At 41.1% G+C, this 23,843-nt stretch overlaps 1 protein-coding gene across 3 annotated transcripts in view; it reads right to left on the minus strand.

Annotated features, from left to right (window-relative positions):
- The window catches only part of SGCD (sarcoglycan delta), a 1,049,480-nt gene that overhangs the window by 420,698 nt on the left and 604,939 nt on the right, over positions 1-23,843 (minus strand). Inside the window, exons 1-2 of one of the 3 annotated variants that reach the window (XM_023218786.2) lie at positions 18,827-18,895; positions 16,482-16,527 (exon numbers count right to left, since the gene is read on the minus strand). In XM_023218786.2, coding sequence (XP_023074554.1) covers positions 16,482-16,484 — 3 coding nt within the window. In that variant the 5' untranslated portion in view covers positions 16,485-16,527; positions 18,827-18,895. Of the gene's footprint in view, positions 1-16,481; positions 16,528-18,826; positions 19,314-23,843 lie in introns of those variants that run through there. The other 2 variants (XM_023218788.1, XM_023218787.1) reach the window with 2 other exon arrangements.

A 23,843-nucleotide genomic window follows, 5' to 3' on the forward strand; every position in this document is an offset into this window, starting at 1 on the left:
AATTCTTCCTTATGGTTAACTAAAATGCTCCATGAAGGCCTACACGGCATCTGTCTCTTTCGAAACACATACCCTAGCGCCGAAATCGGTACCTAGTATGAATACATGTTGGAATATGTGTGTGGAATGATTGAATGGAAAACAGAATGCATAAATGCTGACCAAGTGAATGATTTCCCATCTGCTACTAGCTCTGCTACTGTCTGGGGGTATATAAAGGTTCAAGCTAAATACCATGGGCAGGTTCTTGTTTGTATACTTGCAAATTTTCACTTCAGGCTCCCAAAGCACTGGGTTCTCAGCCAGGCAGTGAGCTTTGTGGTGTAAGAGGATCTCAGTTTTAAATCTCAGCTTCTGATAATTCCTCTGCAGATCAGGGATGTGTTATAAGGAGGCGGGAACACAGCACAGTCATCAATCACTGGCCTTTTTAAACATGAAGATCAAATAAAAGTGAAAAGAGTGCTTTATAAGCCTGAAAGAAATTAGATTTTTATTTTCCATCAAATCATATTCTGTGAAATAAGAAAACGATCACAGAATCTTAGAATCACGTGTGCAATTTCCTTTGATATTTATCAACCAATTGTGAATGAGCCAAATTAGGATTAGAGAAGTTAACCTGCTTGTTCAGGGCTAAAGGATTTGTGGCAGGGTGAGGTCTTGAACAATAATCTGGAATTCTCATAAGCAAGAGAAACAGTGAGAAATTCTTAACAAATAAGTGTGCAGACGCTGGTGATATTGCCACTATACCAGTTGACTTTTCTCTGTCATTCAACCCAACCGACGGTGTCATTACATAAACATAGTTATAAAATGGAAACGACATGTTCAATAAATGTTTATAAGAGGATGGAGGTATAGATAGCATGCTTGTGATTTCTTGTTTTCATACACATACTGGTAGAACTTGGCTGAATGCAGTGATTTTTTGACTAAGGGTTCTCAGCCCTGGATGTACATCAGAGTTACTGATGGAGCTGTTAAAAATATTTGTACTCAGCCGGGCACGGTGGCTCATACCTGTAATCCCAGCACTTTGAGAGGCCAAAGCAGGGGCATCGCTCGAGGTCAGGAGTTTGAGACCAGCCTGGCCAACATGGTAAAACTCTGTTTCTACTAAAAACACAAAAATTAGCTGGGCATGGTGGTGGACACCTGAAATCCCAGCTACTCAGGAGGCTGAGGCAGGGAGAATTGCTTCAACCTGGGAGGCAGAGGTTGCAGTGAGCCAAGATTGCACCACTGCACTCCAGCCTGGGCAACAGAGTGAAGACTTTGTCTCAAAAAATAAATAAGTAAATAAAATTTAAAAAAACGCACATCTGTACTCAGGTTAAGTAACAATCACAGAGGTAGCACCCAGGCATCAGTATTTATTAAAGCTTCCCAGGTAATTCTAAGAGTAGACAGGATTGCATGCCATTGGTCTAGAATAATGCCACTCAACCCTAATTATGCATCAAAACTCAAAAGAAACTGAACAAATACGGTACAAATTTTGAGCTCCATTATCAGAATCTGGAGCTGAGGGTGAAACATTGTGAAAAATCTCCGAGGAGATTCTAAACATTTGGGACATCTAAAAAATGGCTTTCAATTTTTCTTTTTTTTTTTTTTTTTTTATTATACTTTAAGTTCTAGGGTACATGTGCATAACGTGCAGGTTTGTTACATATGTATATATGTGCCATGTTGGTGTGCTGCACCCATCAACTCATCAGCACCCATCAATTCATCAATTTTTCATAGGGTAATCATTGTAAGACAAAGTCTTGAAAGAAACTCTAGTGTGTAAAATAGCAAAAAAAAAAAAAAAAAAAAAACATAAAACAACAACAACAACAACAACAACAAAAACAGAGTTCCTCTGCTTAAAGCAGGGTCTGGCTACCCTTGAGGCATCTCTGCAGAATCCTTTGCTCCTGGGAACTACTAATTTTGTCCAACACAAAATTGACCAGCTGTGAAACTCAAGACCCGGAGGAAGCAGCTCCCTTTCAAGTCATACAGCAAATTAGAAGCTGAGCAGGGATTATAACTTGGATCTTTTGCTGCATGGTATAGTGACTTATTGCATGTCATCTCTACCACACCCCCTTTAATGAGTCCCATGAAACAGAATACTCCAGTCTCCAACTCATTAAAATACATAAGAAAGAAACAGTGAAGGGGATGAACACTTTTCTACCAATAATTATAATAGAAGGCCTTTCCATGCAAACATATGGTAATGGATACATCTGTTATAAAGAATCCTGCATGGAAAGGGAAATTTAGATATGCTGAGTACATTCATTTTTCTAATCAAAAATTAAAACTTGTTGAAAGATAAAAACAAAGACGAATGACAATCTCCAATCTATCATTCTTCTTATTCCTTCCTGGAACAAATTTACTGTCCAGGGAATTGAAGTTAAAATTTTAATTCCTCACTTGGGCAGGCCCCAGGCCTTTGAAGGCCCTAGGAGAGGCCCCAGTAAAACATGACAATGGTCATACAATTTAAGTTAAAAATTTTAAAAGACAGAAAATTTTTTAAAGATATTTTAAAGATATAACATTTTTAAAAGATGTTTTAATTGCAACTCGCTAAACTCCATCTTTTTCTACTCTGACTTCCCCTCATGTTAGCTCTGGAGGATTTACGTGCATTTTGGAGATCTAAGAAGAAGCTGGCTTAGTGGTTCATATAGTTTGAATGCAGAATATATTTACATGGTTTGCAGTACTTCCCGGTAGAGGTACATTACTGCTAGCTCTCCTGGTGTAGGAATGTATTCTAGGAAAATTCCTTCCACCCATAGCTCCAATTCACCAAGCATGGTGACATGAAGGAACAGGACCAAAGGACATGATGCAATGTAAACATGACCTACAATGGCCAGCACCAGAAATACATTGGTAGTAGAAAAGACAGAAGCTAGTCAAAAGTATATTTGATAATCATCAGATATGTAAAATTTCAAACGTAGAATTCAACTGTCATTGATGCCTCATCAAAACAAATGCTCTGTCAAGAATATATTGAATTTGGCATACATAATTATAAGTGTTCCATATGTGTTTTATTTTGTATGGGAATTATGGAAAATAAAATTAACCAGAATACTTGGGTTTGTAGGTTATGTATACCATGTATATCTCTGTGTAAAGTTGTGTGCATTCTGTATTACAACCATCAATATTTTAAAAGTTTTGTCAAAATTGCCATAAAAATAATTATCTTTCCATTGTCTATACAGAAAGTAATATGGCATATAATTGTCATATGAAGAGACAATTAAAGGCTATACAACCAAAAAGTACAGAAAAAGTATATGAAGCAGTTAATTATTAGCAATATTATCCTTCCTGATTTTGTGATGTCTTTTAAAAATTAATAATTTAATTTCCTTTCTCTTTCTAAGTACATACTCATGTTGTTAACTTGTTTGTATTCCTAATATTTTTAGCTTTTTCTTATCCCAATTGTTTTTAGCAGTAAGGTATTTTTAAGTTACGGTGTGTATTTTTAGATATAATGCTATTGCACAATAGTATACCACAGTATAAAGATAAACTTTATCTGAACTGTGAAATCCAAATATTTGTGTGATTCACCTTATTGTCATGTTTGTTTTAAAGGAAATAAAGCAAATGTATTTTTTAGCCAAATAGTCATTCATTCAGTGAATGAATGAGTGTACATTTGTTCAATGAATAAATGAATAGAAATCAAGCCAACATTAAACAGTAAAGTGTATTCTCTAGTAATCAGTAAATAGTTATATCAGAAGAAGTAAAAACTTATACGACTTTGTTTTTCCGAAGGCACATACAATTATACTAATGCTAAGCAGGCTTAAATCCAAAGCATTACTCCTTCATAAAGCTATTTTCAGTGCTGACCTGTTTATAAACAAATCCACTTGACTTAAGGATCATCTGTTTCTTGCACACAAAATGTAAGAGGATTATATGTCCCAAAGAATGAATACAGTAAAACTTCCTGTTGTTTTACCATTGGATAGGAAGAAACTACCAAAAGACAAGACAATGTTATATAACTGCCCACAATCATTAATTAATTAAATAGTTGTCAAATATTTTAGATGTACAGTTTCCCAAGAAGGTCATTCTGAATGGTCATATTACTAAAGCATGCTTTGGAGAGCTGTAACCTCATGGTCTCAGTCATTCAAATGTTCCTACCTGGGACTGCAAATGTTCCTACCTGGGATTGCATAGCATTACAGAGTCAAGGCTTGATATCAATTTAATGTAGCAATCTCAAGCGTTGACTCGGACTCAGGCTTGTGCAGAACCTCCTTCGAGGCTGTGTGGCCCTGTGTAACTTCTATCACTTCAGCCACCACTAACACCTCAGTGACTCTGTGATGACTATATAGCCATCTCCAGTAGCCTCATCAGGGCTCAACACCAGTCTGAGGAGCCTCCTAACTTTATACAAATCCCACCCACTGTGAAGTTGTCACAGAGATCTTTGAAACAGGCCCAGCCTACGTGATACCTGGACCTAGCCATTGTCCATCTAATCAAGGAAGCTACATGAGCTTCAAAGTGATGAGTCTGACATCTTCGACAAGTCTTTAATATCTTAACAGAGAAACTGCTCTGATCAGACTCAAGTGGTATTAATTTTATACCATGCTGACTTTCCTTCCTATATTTGGTAAGACTCAAATGGCTACTGTGAAAATCAATTATTGCTCTTCTTCCAGGTCATCGAGAAGATATAGGGATGAAAAAGGGTCGTGGGGGCAGGAGAATCCACAGCTGGTCCGCTTTGTGAGGCCAAGCACACACTCTAGTCTAATACTGTTGAAGTGGTCACTTTTTGTTTGTATCTTTGTTCCCACAGGGCTCTTCCGCAGGAGAACAAATGTTTTCCTTTTTAGCCCCCTGGAAATAGTTATAGTACCTACATTACCCATTTGCTGTGCAAAAATGCATTATGTTTCCAGGGATGATTTATAAACAAACAAACAACAACAAAAAACCCAGTAAACTTCCTAAAAACACATCAATGCCATCAACTTTCCTAATGATCTTTCTTTTGGGCCTGTAAAATTGTATGGGCCATGATCAACTCTACCATAAGGCAGATCTGAGAACAAGAAGGGGCACTGGCAGGCATTTTACTAATGTTCGACTCTGCTTGTCCAACATTATGGAACAAGGCTTCATAATCTCTTGTTCCATAAAGGAATTTATGGGGGTGGGTGCTATGAGTGCAGTTCTCTGTTCAGTTATGCACTGTCAGGGAGAGACATGGCCAAGTACAGAGTTGACCTTCAAAAAAAAATTCCAATCCCAATCTGTTTTTCAACAGTAAAATATTTATGTATTTTGATATCTACTATATACGTCAGTAGGTCCTAGAGATAGAGGCCTTCAAAAGGATGAAAATGATCATATTCTGCTTTCATGAAGCTCATATTTTAACGAGAGATGGACAATAAACAATAATGGACAATAATGAAACCTCTAGAACTAAAGTCAGGTGCCAGGAAGACACAAAGAGGTACCTGTAATCGAGAATAGAAGGTGACTCACTCTGGTTATGGAAGGTCATTCTGATAAGGAGACAATTAAGATGATACCTGGGGGTGGGGGCAAGCTTTTCAGCAGAAGACAGAGCAAGCACTATGGCCTGAAGAACTCAAGCTCAAGAGTTGGATTGAATGAGCTCAGAGGAGAGGGTGAGAGGTGAGTTTGTAGAAAGAGGTGGGGCACCTCCCAGGTTCTAACAGGGAGTAGAGAAAAATACAGCAAGACTGATGGCTACATTATCTACTTTAAGAATAAGACAAGTAAGTTTTTATTTTTTTTGGTGATGCTACAGGTTAAAATTTGGTGAATTTAAAAGTAAACATGAATTACATAACTATGAAATTGTAACCAGTTTATATAAATAGTAGGCATAGGTTCCCTCAAAGACCCATTACAGTTTCTAGAGTTTGTTGTGGAATCTGAACCATTTTGGATCATCCTGGTACAGAAATAGTCATCCATTAGCCATATTAGTTTTTAGGTCTCTGATTTAAAACTATTTGCTTTCAAGGTTTTGTATTCGGTCATCCATATCAGGCATTAGTCTTGGATCACAAATGTTTGGCACAATTTAGACAATGGTAAAAAATTCATCACTTTTAGTTTTGATGTAACAACATTTCTTACAAAATTCATCCAGAAAAGCAAGCACCTATTTATGTGAACTAGCCCGGGAATGGTGGAATGGCAGTTTCTTTTTATACAAATATTTGGATTAACTTAATAGTTATATATTCCAATTCTTAGCTAAAATATGTAATACCTCACAAATTCAACAAGTGCATGTATTTAAAAGAATCAAAGAACATGCAGTTAAACAATTCTCTCATTCATACCTTCAGCCTCCCTGCACTGAGGCAACCAGTATTATCAGCTTATTTCTTATCCTTATAGAAATGTTTAACACATATTCAGGCTTTATTCAATATAGATGTTCAGTGCATGCACACATTTATATATATTTTTTTACACAAACAAGAGCATATTTTACATAATGTTCTAAATCTAACTTGGTCCACTTAACTAAGTGGTAGTCCCATAAAAACATAAAAAAAAAAAAAAAAAAAAAAAAAAAACCAAAACCAAAACCAAACAAAAAAACCACTGTTTTAAATGGTATGGATCTATGATATTTAACTTAACCAGCTCAGAGACAAACAGTGAGGTTGTTTCCAGTCATTTTTCATTACCTATAATAATGAACATGTGACTTTTTCTACTTGTTCTTGGAAATCAGTCTTGTGAAGAAAACAGAGAAGCAGCAGAAGGTAACAGTGCTGAGGTGTTAAGGAGCTCCTGTTTAAGGGATGGTTGGGGAAATCCTGTCCATCCCAGAGAGATCTGAGAACGAAACACGAAGAAGCAAGAGAGTAAAGCATGAGGATGTCTGGGGAAACATTTCAGTCGGAGGAAACTGGACCAGCAAGTGCAAAGGCCCTGAGGCAGGAGCTCGCTTGGCAGGCGAGGACAACAGCGTGGCTAGATCAGAGTGGACCGAAGGAGGATGTTTGAAAATAAGCTTGGGCACAGGCAGAAGGGGAAAGAAGTGGAAACTTAGAGCCACAGTAAAAACCTCAGGTATGATACAGAAAGCAAGAGTAACCACTGCAGAACCTACGCATGGAAATGGCATGATCAGATTTTCACTTCAGGATCACTCTAGTGTTCTCTAGGGAATGGGCTGTAGGAGCCAGAATGAAGTGTAGAGAACAGGGGCCCATGACTACTGCAATCGTCTTCAGAGAGGTGACAGTGGCCCAGGCCTACAGACAGGTGGGTGAGAAGGTGGGGAGTTGCCGTATTTGGAATCTTGTGGGAAAGCAGAGTTAATAGGATTCTCTGTGGCTTGAGACAAGAGGCGTCCAAAAGGACAGTAGTCAAGGAGAACCCCAATGTTTCAGCATAAGCAGCCAGTTGCACAAGGGTGCCCCATGGGGAACAACATGAGGATAGAAGGCTTGGAGGGCAGAAGGGGGATGGAGTGTGCAGGGGAATGATGGGGGAAGAGACAGGTGTGTCAGTGTTGAAGGCACATGAGATTCCAAAGAGATGGTAAGAGGTAGTGATAAGGAGACACATAAACAAGATCACTACAATGACACTACCAGGAATTAGCAGATACACAAGTGCATACATTCCTGCAACACTATGGGAGATCAATATAATTAAAACCATTTCATAAATGAAGAAACTAAGGTCCTAAGGAATGCAAGAGTATTCTCAAAGACCCCTAGCTAGTAAGTTGGTTAGGGTCTGAACTTAAACTGAGGCCCGGTTTTCTCTCCATTACTCATAGGCTGAGAAAAAGACTTAACTTTTCCTGAATACAAAGTAAGGTATTTAGAATTACCATAGACGCATATTCAGTGTGAAATGCATTTGAAACACTGCCACCACCTGCAAATATGTACTGTCCTTCAGTTCCTCCCCTGATGCTGTTCAAGGCATCTGAGATACATCAATGAGCAAGAACAAAGAGTTCTGATCTCATAGTGGCGGAAAGAGGTAGTGATGGGGAGACAGAAAACAAACATAAACACCAGAGAATATTATACTTATGTCACAAGGAGATGAATGGTATGAGGAAAAGTTCCACCTCCTAAAAAAAAAAAAAAAAAAAAAAAGACATACAAAAAATAGACCAGCAATACCACAGGTTGGGGAATACAAGAGGCTCAATATTTAAAAGCATAGGAAAGGTTGACCTCATGGAAAAGGCTATAGTTGAACAAAGACTTGAAGGCATTGCAAGAATTGTTGAAGATTTGGCTCTACATAAAACTAGCCTGGTCCTTGATGTTGCTGTTTGGACGAACGGAGGCAGGATGGTGCACTTCCGGGTTCTTCATCCCCCACCCCCAACTCTTCCCGCGCACGCGAAAATGCAGCCGGCGCGTGACCCGGGAAGGTGCAGACCAACTGGGCATGCGCCAGGTGACGTCAATCCGAAGAGACCAAGATTTACCTGGTTGCACCTGCAGAACGCCCCCCCGACACGCCTGTGCCCTGCCTATTGCCCTCCCACTCCTAGAAAAGCCACTTTTGGCCATTGAGCCGCGTGGTCTTCTCACGGCCCCACTCCTGTCGGGATGTCAGGACTGTGGGAAGTCCGTCCGAGAGCCCCACCGGGGGACTCTGCCGGCCTCCTTTGCCGGAGGCCGACAGACTTCTCCCCCACACCTTAGGTGACCAAAATAAACTTGCAGTTTTGCTCCTACCCTTTGCCTAGTCGCTGGTTCTTTTGTGCCCGCTCGGCTGGTCTTAGAAAAAACAAATCAGTTGGTGCCGAAGACCCAGGAGGAGACCCCTCCTCAGGCCTCTAAGGATTGAGGAACCTCCTCCTGCTTCCACACCGCAGACGGACCAGGACCTGAGACCTGCTTCCCTCACTCTCATAGCCTCTCTGGGGTAAGTGCCCTTGTCTCCTCTTTACCTCCCTCGGCCAGAAATCCTGTGCAGGTCCGAGGTCCATTTGGAGCCACCAAGTGGCTCGGGAGACCCCTTCAGGATGGAGATGTCCGCCTGAAGGTAATCTCCACTTTGGCTCCATGAGCCTCCAGTCTGTCTCTGCTGGTTCCAAAGGACGCTTTGAAGCCAGACAGAGATCCACTTCCATTTCCATTGTGTCCCTCGGCCAAAATCCTGCGCAGGTCCGAGGTCCATTTGGAGCCACCATGTGGCTCGGAGACCTGTTCAGGACGGAGACGTCTGCCTGAAGGTAATCTCCACTTTGGCTTCAAGAACCTCCAGTCTGTCTCTGCTGGTTCCAAAGGACGCTTTGAAGCCAGGCAGAGATCCACTTCCATTTCCATTGTGTCCATTGTGTAAGTAAAGAGGAAACAAATGGGAAACCCCCAGTCCAAATTTCCAAAGAGCACCCCCTTAGGGTGCCTCCTAGCCAATTTAAAAACCTTACAGCTTGAACAAGACCTTAGGAGGAAGTGGTTAATTTTCCTTTCCACTGTGGCATGATCGACCTCAGCAATTTCTGCCAGCGGCTAGGCAAGTGGTCCGAAATTAATTTACATACTAGGCTTTTGGGCCTTAGGCTCTCGTCCCTATACTCCTTGTCTCCCCGCTCTCCCCACTCCCTCCCTTCCTGCCCAGACTCCTCCTCCTCCCCCCATCCAGACTCCTCCTTCCTCCTCATCTACTAGTAATCCACTCGGTCCCGTGCCTCCTTCGGGGCCCCCAACTGGCTGTCTTGAGTCCCCTATCTCTGCCCACATCCTCCTACAGTGTTAGCACCTTTGCTAGAGGTAGCTGGGGTGGAAGGGGGTAGTCAGAGTACATGTCCCTTTTTCATTGGCCGATCTTTCCAAAATTGAGAAGCGTTTAGGTGATTTCTCAGCTAATCCTACCATATACATAAAGGAATTTAGACACCTTTGTCAGGCCTATGACTTAACTTGGCATGACCTCCAGGTTATCCTAACCTCTGCCCTAAACTGACTGAGGTTCTAACCCAATATACCCGGTTAGATCCGGCCTCCCCCACAGGGGCCACCATTTTGGCGTCTTATTTCATTTCTCAATCAGCTCCTGACATTCGCAAAAAACTTCAAAAGGTAGAGGATGGTCCTCAGACACCAATACAAGACCTAGTTAAATTAGCCTTTAAGGTCTATAGCTCTAGAGAGGAGACGGCTGAGTTACAGCTCCTAGCAGCGCCTTTACAGCCCAGTCGTAACCCCAGGCCAGAGAGCACATACTCCGCAGACTCTAAGGCTACAAAAGGAGCCTGCCTACTATAAATGCGGCAAGGCAGGACACTATGCCAACAGGTGTCCGCAAGGTCCCCAAGCCCCAACGCAGCCTTGCTATAAGTGCAAGGCATCAGGACATTAGGCCAGTGAATGTCCTAACCCTCGTCCACCAGCAACCCCCTGCCCTGCTTGCCAGCAGGGAGGAAACTGGAAGTCTGATTGCCCCACCCTGAGAACAGGTGCCGCGCCTCCACGTGACCCCCTTTCCCAGGATCCTGGGAGCTCCTTCCAGCTCCTATATCTGGACGATGACAACTGAAGGTGCCGAGACTCGGGGACCCCCATCACCCTCGCCGAGCCGCGGGTAACTCTCCTAGTAGTGGGTAAGACAATTAATTTTTTTAATCGACAGCGAGGCTACCTATTCTGTTTTGCCGTCCTTCTCTGGACCTAGCCTTCCATCCAATATCTCTGTAGTAGGAGTAAGTGGAAAGCCATCCACTCCACGAAAAACTCCAATCCTTAATTGCTGCCTGGCCAACAAGTACTTTGCGCACTCATTCCTCATTCCCAACTAAAAAGGGCCCCTACCGAAAGCAATCAGTGGAAATCAGTTCAACTTTCCCCCACTCACCTCAAACTTACTAAATTTTCTTAACTATCTCATACTCCCCAACCTTGCCAGGACCTTCCTTCTGGGTTTTGCCCATATTCCAACAAATGCTTCCATTCCTCATTCCCATACTAATACTGTGCCTTATTTTATTTTTCATCCGTGCGTCCAAATACCAACCATGGGCCCTGACCTTAATGACGCCCCTTAACAGCAGGAAGTAGCCAGACAGACCACGGCGCCCCTTTATCACTATTATCAATAAAAGATTGGACTGTTTGGACTAACGGAGGCAGGATGGTGCACTTCCGGGTTCTTCATCCCCACCCCCAACTCTTCCCGCACACGCGAAAATGCAGCTGGCAACCCGGGAAGGTGCAGACCAACTGGGCATGCGCCAGGTGACGTCAATCCGAAGAGACCAAGATTTACCTGGTCGCACCTGCGGAACGCCCCCCCCCCCCCCCCCCGACACGCCCGTGCCCTGCCTATTGCCCTCCCACTCCTAGAAAAGCCACTCTCGGCCAGTGAGCCACGCAGCCTTCTCACAGCCCCGCAGCCTTCTCGCAGTCCCACCGCTGTCGGGATGTCGGGACTGTGGGAAGTCCGTCCGAGAGCCCCACCGGGGGACTCTGCCGGCCTCCTTTGCCGGAGGCCAACAGACTTCTCCCCCACACCTTAGGTGACCAAAAATAAACTTGCAAGTTTTGCTCCTACACTTGCCTACCCGCTGGTTCTTTTGTGCCCGCTCTGGGCTGGTCTTAGAAAAAACAAATCAGTTGCAAGGTGAGGACCAGAAAAGAATATGTGAACTGAATGCCCTTGGGCAGGAAAAATAATCTCAAACATCTGATCGCAGATATAATGGTGCCATTTTCATATGGAAAGGATGCTATGTCTACCCCATCATGGCCACTTCTGTGGTTAGCTATCTTAATAGTAGTGGCAGATACTCTCAGCAAACCAGCTACTTGGTGTTGTATAAGGTCGGTGCTTTCTAAAACCCCATGGATGATTCCCACCAGAACCAGATAATGACAATAGGAGTCAAGCTACTACAGCTCTTCTGTGGCTTGGGGACCAAGCTGTGTAATAAAATAATAATGAACATGACTCAAACACTTGAGATCAGAGAGTGACACACAGGGCCTAAAGGGAACATGGACAATATAAAATCCAAATCCTTATTTAACAGATGGTAAAACAAGGTTCAGGGAGGTGAAGTGACTTAATTAAGGTCACAGAGTAAGGCAGTAACAAAACCAAAGTCAGCTAAACTGAAAACCAATGTTTCCCATAAATTCCAGGTTTCTATCTTTTCCGCTTGAACTCCTGGTTTCACATTACTTTCACCAACCATCTACACACAGATTTTTTGAGCAATACTTAGAGACAAATTGAAAAAAAAAAAATCACTTTTCTAACATAAAGAAAGCACACATAAATGACAAACACTTGTATAATGGTACTATGTACTAGTCATTGTTCAATATGTATTTAATCCTCACAGACATATAATTAGTACCTGCCTCACAATCATTTCTATTTTACAGTTGAGCCAATGAGAAAGAGTGGTTAAGTAATCTACCCCAAATCTCTTTGCTTGTTAAAGGCATAGCAAGCATTTGAACCCAGAGTGTTTGGCTAGAAAATCAGTTCGTTCATTTCTTATATTCGATGCTTCTAGATAGATGTGAATAACTGATTATAACAATGTGATTACTAATGAAAACGATATTTTTGTGACTGTATTAGCTAGAAGTTCTCAATACGGGTATTAATTTTAAGACACATTATTGAATACCTATTGAGTGACTACTGTATTCCAGCCAGAGTGCAAGTTACTCTAAGTACAGTTGTGTCTCAGGTCATAAACCATGCTTGATATGTCTCTAAAACCTATACATTTTTACAGCATCACAAAAAGCAGTTACAACAAATTAGGCACATCCTTCTATAGTGATTCAAGAGTTTCATAAAATTAGAATTGATCCAGTAGATTCTACCTTGACAATTATGTTTGGCAAGAATCTTTAGCTATTACCTGTCCTCTCAAATGCTTGCAATGAAACCTGTCGTCTGAAAGGAAATGCTCATCTCATTTTTGGTCATTTTATGTTTTTTTTTTTTTAATCAAAGTTTCTGGAAACAAGCATGATAAAATAGCTAAACAGTATGCATTTTTCTAAGCACTTTGCATGCTTTCATGTAGATACGTATATACATATGTATGTCTATTGAGGTATAGTTTACTTCTAGTAAAATAAACAGATCTTAGCTACATAACCCAATGAGTTTTACAAATCTGAACATCTTTGGGAATAATATTCAAACAGGAGACGGAACGTTTCTATCACCCGAGAAAATTCCTTTGTTCCTCCTCTTAATCAATTCCCATCCCCAGAGGCGGTGATTGTTCTGATTTCTATCACATTTAATGTTTTCAGTCTTAGCTATAATCCGATGAAGTGGTTCTAACTTTGAGGCCTGGATTCTCGGCCACCATACTGTCCTCCTGCAACTCTGCCCAACAGAGACTTAGACCATCTCAATAATGTTCTCTGTGAGAATGAAGCCACGACTTAATTATGCCCTACCTTCTCTCCCATGCATCTAGAATATGCACCACCCTTGAGAGAACAGAGAACATGGTCACTCAAATCACTGTCTACTTTCTTTGGATCAGTTGAGAAACTCTATTTAGAAAAATAGAGCAGACAAGTGTAAACATGTACAGGTCAGATGGTGGGGTCAATGAATGAGGTGGGCATATGCCCTCTCAGAACAGGAGCTGACCACAGCCCACCAGCCACTGTGTCCAAGAAATTACACAGGGAATGCCTATCATCTTCAGCTTTTTCTAGAAGATTGACATCATGATATCTTAGCATGTTTAAATGTTTGGTAACTAAGTCAATTAAAACAAACAAACAAACAAAAAAACACTTGGTGAGTCAAAATGTACCCACAGTCCAAGTCTTTGGGTTGCTGGCTTATGACCTGCTGTTTGGATCAGCAGCCTGGAAACATCCGAGATGGGAGGTGGGGACACAAACTTTTGAAGGTCTCAGCCAATGTTAGGAGTTAATCTTTCTCATTACCTGGTAAAAATTATGCTGTCCAGACACTGGCCTATTATCAATATTCCTGACCCCCGAGGGAAGCAGATAAGTACTGGTAAGCACACACTGAACAAATAACAAAGAGAGAAGAAACTTGCGAGGGTGAATGGAACCCAATAAAGAAATAGAGGGAAGGGGCTAGAAAGATTATAGAACACGAGAGAGAAGAGAAGTCAACCATAGGTAACAATAGGAATGAAAGGAACACAGTGTGGCTCTGTTCCCCGCTGTCCTTACCCTGGAGCAATCTTTTTTCATTGAATACGCAGTGCCAATACCACAACCCCAATAAGGGTTAGTACAGGATTTTGTCGAATGATTCATTTAGAGAGAGGAGCTTACCCTGATATTTATTTACTCTGAACTCAAAGAATAGTTTCAGTGGCTGAATACGTCAACTCCAGCAAGTAACAGCAGGGTTTCCAGGCATTAACAATATATTATTTGGAAGTCAAGGTGCTCACAAGACAGTTTGATCCTATCATACTGGCAAGGAAAAGTGGTCTGAGCAAGGAGGGAGTTTCTAATCCCTGGCAATATAGTTTTTATCAGGGAATTGTGCTTGCTCTAATAGGTGCCATTGCTTTATCAGTGAAAAAGAAGAATAAAGTGATTGCATCCATATCCTCCTACACATCCTGAGCTCCATTAATACAACCTCCAACAAAGCTTTCTGAGCAAACCAATCTCACAGGATTTATACACTAAGTGAACCATGGTGACATGCTCCTCCCTAGTCCTACAGACCTGTCTGAGAGGCAGGTCAGAGGCTACAGCTTACACGGTTTCCTTTATATAAGGCAGTTCACACTCTGCAACAGGAATTTGAAACAATAATGAAGACCTTTCTGTGTGGCAAGAAAAGTGAAACAAAGGGAAATGTGGAATTTCTAGAGAAATTTGGGCAACATAGGAAAAGTAACCCAGACAATTCAGAGTAAAACATCCTCTCCTTTGTTGATTGTCTGAACTCTTCATTTTTACCTCGATCTACCTTTTTCACTCTTTGTCGATTTGCCTGGTGCTATCTCAGTTCATCTTAACTATATGTATTAATATATTTGACATATTTAAGTGCTTACTGTGTGCAAAGGACAATGCTAAGTGCATTATCTGTACAATCTCACAACACACTATGAGGCAGATACTATTGTCATGTCTATTTTAGACATTAGGAAATCGGGACACATTTTGGAGATGATGTAACTTGCCTACAGCCACACAGCCAGGACCCCAGTCTGCGTTTGAGGCAGACTCTGAGCTCAGTTCACAATATAACCACTTTTCTTCCACAGCAAGATGATACCCCCTTCCATTTTTTTCTTTCCTGCTGTGCTTCCTCTCCCTACAATCACCCTCTTCCTTTTTTGGTTAACAGATGTGTGAAGTCCTCACCATGGATATGCATTGTTCAGATGACTAAGTTGAGTTCAATGAGCCATAGTTTTTGTCAGGAGAAGGCTCACTGAAATATGTTCAGAGAAGAGTAAAGAAAGAGAGCAGCAAAAGTTGAAGAAATGAGTGAAATGACTCAAGATGCCCACCCTTAAGGGAGACAGACTGAGAGTTATTCTTAAAGAAAAGGAAGAGCCTCAGAATTACAAAAATCATAGGTTGTGAAAACAGAAAATAATTCAGAGGTATCAGATCATCTTACAGATGGGAAACCTGAGATCTGAAGATGAATGGAGCCAAACCTGAGCTAAGATTTCTGACGACCTCTACCTTTCCTCCCTTCTCAACCCCCAGTACCAGCACGTTCCTCAGACGTGGCTTAGGAAACTATCCAAGATGCTTGAAACCAGAAGTGTTTCTGACTTCAGATTTTTTTGGATTTTGGAATATTTGCATTATACTTACCATTGAACATTCCAAAACTGAAAATTCAAAATCTGAAATGTTCCAATAAAGAATTCCTTTGAGTACCGTGTCAGTGCTCAAACAATTTCAAATTTTGGAACATTTCAGAGTTCAGATTTTTGGATTTGGGAATCTCAACACATATACAATCAACAATGTAGTATGTGCCCTTGGAGTTTTTTTTGAGATGGAATCTTGCTCTGTCACTCAGGCTGGAGTGCAGTGGCGCCATCTTGGCTCACTGCAAGCTCTGCCTCCCGGGTTCAAGCCTTACTCCTGCCTCAGCCTCTCGAGTAGCTGGGACTACAGGTGCCCGCCACCATGCCCGGCTAATTTTTGGTATTTTTAGTATAAATGGGGTTTCACCATGTTAGCCAGGATGGTCTCGATCTCCTGACCTCGTGATCCACCCACCTCGGCCTCCCAAAGTTCTCGGATTACAGGCATGAGTCACTGTGCCTGGCCTGGAGATTTTTTAAAATAAAAAATTAAAATTAAAGACATGTCTTCATCAGGATAAGGCATATATCACACTTTGTTCTCTCTTTCAAAAGTTTATGTTAATAATAAAATGACCATGGGCAGGGCCTTGAACAAGCTTTGCTCCCGGGAATTACTCACCATCTCCACCTGGTCCCTTCACTCAACACTCCCGGCAGTAATGTCTCTGCAAGGAACAAATATGGGTTAAAAATAAGGCCTTAAGAGCCTGCCCCCTCCTTGCCTAGGAAATCTGAACCCTCAGGCAATGCCATTCTTACAAAATGTGCTTTCTGATTACTTCCAGAAGGCAGGGCAGGCTGACCATGCAGTCTCCTGTGGTGAAGTGGCTAAAACAATTCTCTTCACCAAGGCCACCGAGTATCTGCACACTTTCAGTCCAACAAATCAGTGCCTGGTGGCTTTGGCTGTTTCTAATATGTGTGTTTCATTCCTGTGCCGAGGGCTCCTCCCTCCACCCTCACTGCCCAGTTTGTGGTGTGGCCATTCCTCGCCCTTCACTGCCTCCACCTCTGCCCTGGATTTCTTCCTCTGTATCCTTCTCCCTTCTGCTGCTTACTTTTTCTCTTCAGATGTCAAAGAGAGCTTGACTTTTCCCTACTTTACTTCTAAAAAAGAGAGAAACTATAGAGTTTCTACCAAGTTTCAGACACTGCTCTTTATAATCCTGCAACCTGGAGTTGCTATTTCACGCCTCTTCTGCTCAATGCTTGATGCACGCTAAATATAGAGGAGTATGACACCCGAGCTCATGGGAGGCTCCCTTTTTTATTGGCAGTGGGCTTGGCTGTGGTTCGTGGCAGTTCCTAATCTGTCTTGGCATTTTTCTCACTCATTAGGCACTTTAGGAGAAAAAAAATAAGGTCACAGCCCATCCTGACTTCTAACTATACCCCCTTCCTTTCCTCAAGTCCTGAGGTCCCCAAACCCTCCCCACACCACCCCAATACAAGCATGAAATAAAAGAAAATGTTCATGAGCCATCTCTTAGAATAAAGATATCCTGCTGCCAGTCCTGTCCCAGTTCCCTCCTCCAAGTACAACATTATGGAAGAAAAAAGAAAATTGCTGGCTGAAAATCCTGACCTTCTACCAATAGGACAGAATGTGTGCCTTCTCATTCTAGGTCCTATGCAGAGGAAGCAATGAGAAACACTGGCTCTCCACTTTTCTTTCAGCATTAACCTCAGGCTTTTCTATTAGCTACTTGTTTAAAGATTGTAGGACACAAGTAAATGCACACCTGTTGTCACAGAGATCCACCCTAAGAGGTCTAGTCACACTTCAGCTACTCAAGAAGTATCCAAGATTCCATTCATTCATCCATCTCCCCAACTAGACTCTTCGCCAAGCCCCATTCGGAAAAAAACAATGTTGTCACAGATTGCTGCGCTAGTAATCGTAAAGCAGTTGTAAGGTTTAGCTTGGCTTTGGGCCGAACCAGTCTCTCAAATGCAATGATATTGTACTGTGTGTTTTCTAAATGCTGTACTTAAAACAAGGTATAGCTTTCCAATGAGAGAATATCTGTATTGCAATAGTTGATAAGGAAACACCAAAACTGAGGAAGAAAACTGAGATCCCTGTTGTGCTGAAAATTTTCAAAACTTTGATTTTTATAAAAAGCTCTTTTTCAGTAAGGTGCAAAATAAGACCGAGCAATCAATGAAATAAAATTCACACCATTATGTCTCTGTCCTTTAAGAAGTATTTTGAGTAAACTGCCATTTTCTGTTATTTTTTTATTATCTATGTTTCCTAAAATACAGAAGTATTTTTGACAGTAAAACCGCAAATTACTTCAAGTGAGAAAATTAGAAATGATTATAGAAACAGAATTACAAACGTTGATCCAGCATACTTCTAGGCAAATATATCACTGACAGTCAAATCCCAGATAATGACAGTCAAACTCCTATATAAAAGATTTTAGAAATCCATACACACATATCTGTTTCGACACTCTTAAAGTGTCATCCAACGTAGAAACTTCAAACTCTGATTCCCTCCTAAAATGAGAGCCATTTTCTGCTATGTAAAAAAAAACAAAAAAAACAAAAATCCTCCCCGCTAAAACTCTTGCGAAGCAAAGCACACAGACAGTTTCATCTAAAATTATCTTCCTTGCCATTGAACGGCCCTTCCACGCAGAAAGGAAAAGTTACAGACGGTTGGAGCGGGGTGACAACATAAGGAATTCACATACTTCTCTTTACACAATAATGTTGCCAGCTAAATCCTAACTTTCAAAAAAAGTCTCTCTGCCCAGCTGAAAATCAGACCTTAAAGGGGGAAACGCACAGATGGGAGCCCCACACCAATTGTTTACATGCCCGAGTTCTAACTTGCTAATTCACACACACACATGCACACACTAAAAACTCGGAGTGCCTGCAAACATAGCAGGCAGACAGCTTAGAAAGTGAACAGACGCGTGCAAACGCAAGAACTGAACAGTACCCTACCTCTCTTGTCCGTTTCACAAACCGGCCGATGAAAACCGCCCGTGATCCCAGGGCGTGCTGAGCAGCTCTGAAGGAGGTGGCCACTCGGCCCGCTGAGTGTGAGCAGGCCCAGCCTTTGCTCAGAAGCTGCCCCAGTCAGATTTTCCAACTGCAGAACTGCAGCCAAGTCCCTGCCCATGCCTGAAGAATTTCCTGAACAGCATTCCCGTTCTTTTTCTGACTGCTTTGAAACCGTATTCTGTACTTCAATATGACTTTGTCAGACCGACTCACAGCTACTGGGCTGTCTCCAGTTATCAATGGGAAACACATGTGTCAAGCACAGGCTCACTCCCCTGCAACAGCGCTCATGGTGTCTGCCGGGCTCATACTCACAACCAGAAAGAAAACTGCTTCTACAACTAATTCTGATTTTTCAGCCATTCTCCACACAGCCTCTGCTCTATAGTGCTAGATACTGGAGATAAGTCCTCTCTTTCTTCTGCTCAACACTGCTCCTTTTTCACTTGCTCCTTACCCTTGAGTCCCCAGCTGACCCCTGTCAGCCCTCTGAGCTCTTGCCAGTCCTGATAACAAGCTTATTACAGCTGAGAGATGTAAATTCTAATTTGATCTCCCTACCTGCCGCTTCCTAAGTCTTTGCTCAAAATTTCAATGGCTGGAGGGGGAGCAATATTTTTAGCATTTCCACACTGGTACAGTTCTTCGGAGCTGTCCCCTCAACCTGATGTGTATATCTTTTGCTACAGCAACTAAAAATAATGCAATTATTTTTTAGGCACTTTTGCTCTCTGCTCTGTAAAAGTGCTGGTCCAAAAATGTAACATTTTATAGGCTGTTGCAATGTGTGTTATGGTTATGGAAAATAGAAAAGAAAAGAATGTACTTTGAATCAGAATGCATCCTAATTCGGTGCACCTGTGAGTATTTCTGGACGACACTCCCTCAAGATGCCCTGTGTACCTTCTGCTGGATTTGGTGCTCTGCCTTTGACATTTTCCCTTTCCATGCAACCTCAAAACAGGAGGAGGACACCCCTCTTCTCCCACACTGAAAAACCCCCATATCTAAAGAGCCAGAGCTAAGTTGTCAAGGTAACATTATAGAAAAGAGGTGATATAAAGAGAGAGGAACATTTGTTTTGAACTGTTTCTTTTATCTACTTTGCTGTTAACATTTTACTTCCAAAAATTACATCCCATTGGCAACTTATTCTAAAGAACTGGCTTGCCAGAGTTTAAGTGTTGCATGTTCTTGAGGGGATGTTGTAAGTCATAGGATTCAGGTGTCTTGAGTTTAGCATCAAATTACAGTGGGTGCTTTCAGCAGGATTAGATTTTCACCTCGGGAAGCAGTGGGGTGGGGGGCAGTGTGGGGAGGTGTGTGTGTACATCTAAGGCCAAGATGCAATTACAGAATCAGATCTTTGGAGTTGGAAGACACCCCAGAGATCATCCAATCCAAATTGTTTATACCCTTCATTTTACAGAGGGAAGTAGAGGCCCAGACAAATGAGATGACTTGTCCAGGGTTTTAAAGACAGTTAATACCAGAGCTGAAGCTAGAAATAGGATTGGTGCTCTCTTTTTCTGTGTGCTTTCTCTACTGCAGCATAATTTGGGAAGGTGATATCATCTAGCCTTCTAACCAGATAGCCTTGGTCTAATCATAGCTCTGCATCTTACTGGCTACAAATCCTGGTCAGCTTGCTTAACCTCTCTCGATCTGTTTCCTCACCTGTGAAATGGGAACAATAATAGAATTTACTGAAAGAATTGTTAAGGATTCAGTGAGATAATCTGTGTAAAGTGTTTATGACTGCCTATAAATACATTTCGGTTTATTTATTTTTTTAATGGAGCAAAAGCCAAACCTTTTCTCTAACCTAAAAGCAAAATTGTACTCTCCCATCTAGTGTGAGTTCTAGAGTAAAGTATTTGAGTGGCTAGTTTTCTGCTACTTTAACTTTATGTAATAGGGGCCTATCACCTTAAACTTGGAGAACCGTCCTGAAGCCTTATTGGAACATTAAGCCAGCCACACCGCTAATTTCCATTTATTCCCTAAACATAACACTGAAGTCTTTCCTTGAGATTAACTCACAGAAAAGAAAAACAGCAAGATCAAATCTGCAGTCAGTTACACGAGGCTGAACAAAGTGTCATTCTAGAGAACTGGCCTTTCTCTTTATACCTTAAGAGCTCAAAATTATCATTCTATAAATAGAAGACTATTAACAATGTCCATGTTTGGAAACGGCAAAGTCCTAAATTAACAACACCAGCAAAATAAAATCTCACAAATTGAGGAAGAAAGCTTTCGGAGAAAATAACTGCTACAAATTCTAAAGAATCAGATTTCTACATGGGGTTCCACAGCCTTTGTCTCAGAGCCAGTGGTAGCAAATGGCTAATGAACCGCTTATTATTTATTATTCACGTTTTATGCCCTGCTTCTTTGGGGGGGAAAATAAGTTTTAAATAGTTGAAGAAGTTAATTTGGAATGTTCTGGTAATCAATTAAAAAAAAGAAAAACTCAAGCTGATGCTTAGCCCTAATCAAACAATGCTGATATGATTCATAAGACCCTGCCCTCATGTCTCCCCAAAGACTTGTTACGTGGCTCATTTCAGTGTGGGCATCTGGAAAGCTCTCAGTCTGAAACCCAGCTTTATTACTGCTAGCTAGAAAATCCTGAAAATGTATTAATTCTTCTAAGGTTAAGAAACGTTATGTAAAACTTGAAAAATAAAGCCAAAACGTAGTCGTTTTTTTTTTTTTTTTTCAATATCATACGTGGGAATTGTTTAACAGGCCCTCTCAAGAAGTATTTAAAGGGAATGTCATTTGTTGAACTTAGTTTGCTATTGAAAAACGTTTCCAGATTTATTACAGGTACATGTTAACTTGGAGACTTTTATCTGATAAAGATGCAAATAATTTCTTTCCAGTAGAGAAAACAACCTCAAATGTGATGATTTATTGCCCTCCAGGACATTACCAGTCTTGTTTCTAACATAGCAATCTCTGCTAGCATCCCTTTGTTAACAAACCTGTAAATACTGAGCTCTTCAAATGTTCTTGGAACCAGTCTTACCATCACGCCAATTCCCCGACTAATTAAGGAGTCAAGTAAAATATCTGACATATTCATTTCATATTTATATGTCATGTTTTTAACTTTTTAAAAATTATAATTTGACAGTTTTATTCTTTCCACCTATATGAGTGTTATGAGTATTACGTGAGATACTGTGTGATAAGCACTTAGCAAAATGCATGGCACACAGTAAATGCTCAAACTATGTAAGCACTGCTAGTATTTAATACGATAGGACTACTTGGTTCTCAGTTTTGCAAAGGACTCCTTATCAGTCTGCTTCCTATTACACTTTTTATTCTTACCATTAGATTCGTGAATCCCTCCTGCAATGGCTGTTCCTGCTAGAATCCTTCCATACATGGTGACCTCTTTGCTTCTCACAGATTTCCACTTTTAATGTTCTAAAATTACAACTAAAATATGTTTCCCTATAACATATTCTATAGTTGCTAATCACAGAAGTCAGCTAAAAATTATGCTATTGAAGATCATATGAACCAGAAAACTTCAATCTTCACTTGAACATAAGCTCCATGAGGGCAAGGATTTTTGTCTACTTCATTTTTCTGCCATTTTTCCAATGTCTAGGATGGGTATATAGTAGACCCTCATTTTTGCCCATTGAATAAATAACATCTTTTGACTTACTTGAAAACTGAGATTCCTACATTATCCTTTTCAAAGGATATTTTGACTGTAGATTAAACATATTTGGAGCTACTGAACCATTTCTCTCCATTGTGGTTTAGATTCCCTTTTTCACCTGGATGGCTTTTTTTCTGGGAATATTTCAGTTTCCTTAATTTCCTCCTTGAGTGTGGTGCTGAGAAGTGAACAAACTTTGCAGGTACACTGGGTCTAATGCAAAGAGAGCAGGAACAACTCCCTCTCTCATTCAGAAGCTATACTTCTATTGATGCAATGCATGAACATGTTAGGTTTGGAGGCAATAACCTGGAGTTACACTGAGTCATGTCAGTGTGGACCACTCTATGACAGGTGCTAGTTCTAACCTCATCTCCCACACTATTTACGTCGATGATTTTCAAGCCTAGATTTATGTTAGAATCACCTGGGGTAGCTTTTAAGATGACTAGAGCCAGGGTCCCACCCCAGAGGTTTTTATTTTATTAGAATCAGATGGCCACCAGGCAGCAGTATTTTTTAATCCCCTCAGATGATTCCAATGTGAGCCAGACTTAAGAATTACTAAGTTACAGGATCTTTTAAAACATAAACCTGATTGTGGCATTCTTTGACCTCAAATCTTTAAATGGCTGACCACTGCTTGAAAGGGAACAGCAGCAACCCTCAACTGGTCCCTCACACACTTCTATAGCCTCATCTGCTGCCACTCCCTCATTCTTTTAAGTCTTCAAATAAATCATGTATCTTTCCACTTTAGGAGATTGAAGAAAAGCTGTTCTCACCTTCTGGACAGATATTACTGTTTCCTAGAAATTGCCCTCACTCTGTGTTCATGCAGTTAACTCTTACTCAGCTTTTAAATTTAACCTCCATTATCACTTCCTCTAGAATTTATTTCTCCCTGAACCCTCAGACCCAACAGTCCCCTGTTATATAAGGCTAGAGACTAGCACTTATTTTAGTTGTAGATACATCTTTGTATTTTTATCTGATTCATGTAAATCTTTCCTGAGAGACAATATTCTGCATGAGGGCAGAGACCTGGCCTGCTTTCCCCAGGTTGTATCCCATTCCTTACACCATACCTAGCTTGTAGGAAGTACACAATAGATATTTTTAAGTAAGTAAATGCAGGTTTTAAAAAAAATCCAAGTACAGGAACATTCATGTAACCCAACTTTCTATATCTTGACTTTTTAGATTTCATTTATTCTTTCTGACCTATTAAAATATTGTACTAGGAAACCAACTTGTCTCATAAGATGT

Source organism: Piliocolobus tephrosceles, chromosome 4 (assembly GCF_002776525.5).
Source record: "Piliocolobus tephrosceles isolate RC106 chromosome 4, ASM277652v3, whole genome shotgun sequence".
In the NCBI taxonomy this organism is placed as follows: Eukaryota; Metazoa; Chordata; class Mammalia; order Primates; family Cercopithecidae; genus Piliocolobus; species Piliocolobus tephrosceles.